Source organism: Ictidomys tridecemlineatus, chromosome 16 (assembly GCF_052094955.1).
Source record: "Ictidomys tridecemlineatus isolate mIctTri1 chromosome 16, mIctTri1.hap1, whole genome shotgun sequence".
NCBI classification, from domain to species: domain Eukaryota; kingdom Metazoa; phylum Chordata; class Mammalia; order Rodentia; family Sciuridae; genus Ictidomys; species Ictidomys tridecemlineatus.
The window spans coordinates 17436251-17438160 of NC_135492.1; the positions used below are offsets into that span (position 1 = coordinate 17436251).

At 44.2% G+C, this 1910-nt stretch overlaps 1 protein-coding gene across 1 annotated transcript; it reads right to left on the reverse strand.

The window, feature by feature from the left end:
* Nucleotides 1-746: 746 nt before the first annotated feature.
* On the reverse strand, nt 747-1433 carry LOC110597382 (vomeronasal type-1 receptor 90). The gene has a single exon (XM_021721589.2). The coding sequence runs from the start codon at nt 1431-1433 to the stop codon at nt 747-749; it is 687 nt and encodes a 228-aa protein (XP_021577264.2).
* Nucleotides 1434-1910: the final 477 nt, after the last annotated feature.

Below are 1910 nucleotides of genomic sequence, written 5' to 3' on the forward strand. Positions count from 1 at the left end.
CATTCTACAGAGTGTGGTAGTAGCTTCAAAATCGACAAATGGAATAGAGAATCCAGAGGCATACCCTGACAGAAATGGTCAAATGCTTTTTTTATAACGAATGCCAGACCATTCCAATGAGAGAGGGCACCTCTTCCACCAAGCAGAGCTGAGAAACCTGAATATCCACACGCAGATAATAAAGTTGGGACATCACTTCTAAAATTCACAAAAAGCAACTCCCAGTTGACCAAGCACCTAAGTGACCACACTAACCCTATAAGGCCCTTGCAAAAACATAGGAGGGAACTTAATAATGTTGGATTTAACCAATATTTATACATACTTATAGATGTAGGGACTCAGACAAATAAGATGATAACGGTCTCTTGGGGCTCCCTTGTCCACATCAAGCAGAAATATGAAGTTCTTAGTTTATCTTGGAGCATCATTCACAGGTTTCAAAGTAAACATTTAAAAGAGCCCACTGGGGCTGGGGCTGGGGCTGGGGCTCAAGTTGTAGTGCACTCGCCCAGCATGCCATGCGTGAGGTACTGGGTTCGATTCTCAGCACCACATAAAAATAAAATCAAGTCCACTTAAAACTAAAAAATAAATATTTAAATGAATTTTAAAATAAAATTAAATAAAAAACCCCACTTCCTGTATTCCTTCAACACAGAGAGTACATGCACCAACCACTCCATGGTTCATTGTGACAAAGCTGGGCTGTGGCTCATGCAGGGGACTGATCTGTCATGAAAAAATTAAGTATTGACGATTCTTCTGCCACAAGCCTTTCCAAAAGCAACACTTTGTTTTTCAGTGCAAATGAAAACCAAAGGACTGACTATGGCATAGCCATTGGCCACAATCATCTGGATACAACGACAAACAGGGTCGTTTTTCCACATGGTTCTTAAGGAGGAGATGATGCTGACAAAAGAGTACATGAGACTGAAGAAACCCAGGAGCAGCAGGATGGTCCTGGTGGCCTTTGGTTCTGGGGAGGCTTTTGGAGACAGACTGGTGCTGTGGAGGTGCTGGCACTGCCTCTTATGCCTGCACAGGAGGGTCACCATGTACCCACTGCAGAGGGCCATGAGCCCTATAAGGACAACATCCCGAAATGCACCAAGGATGGTAAATAAATTTTTGAGGAAGTAGCTCTTGTGAATCATAGTGCAGGTGTCACTGAGGAACATTAGATTGTGTGACATCCCATTGGAGTCATTGACCACAGAGATGAAGATGTGGGCACTGAAGGACATATAGAAGACCCACAGGAATAAAAAGGACCTCATACTGTCCTGTGTGGACTTAGGCTTGAACTTTGCCAAACAGGAGCATCTGGGGCTGAGGGTGGTAGCCTGCAGGACACTCAGCAGACAGGTGGCAGAAATGGACAGGCCCCTCATCAACCTGTACCAGTTGGTGACTGATTTACATCTCATGTCAACTCAAAGTCCCTGTTGTGGTGACAAAGTGTCTGCAGCTAGAAACCCCATGGTGAGCAGCATCAGTACGTGGGTTAGGGCCAAAAGACCAATGATCCAGCCAATGCTCTTGAGCCTCTTGTCACAGAGGAACTTGATGACATGGAACAAAAAGAGGAGGGTGTTGGCCATGATCCCAATTCCCACTTCAGAGTAAAAGGTGCTTCTTAGGTTAGAAACACCGTTCATCTCAGGGTGTTTTCCCATCTTTGGGGGCAAGGCTCATGGAGTACATACCTTAGGAGAAAAGGAATAAGTTCATTATCATATGTATTAAAATTCATCCATCTCAGTCAATACTGTTGCTACGAGGAAAATTTCTGGAGTCCCAATGTCCCTTTCTTTCTTCAACATGCAACTTTCCATAGCAGCCTCTGGAAGCCATTCCTCCTCTCTATTCTCTTCATTATCCAACCATGCCTGGATTCTATTTGG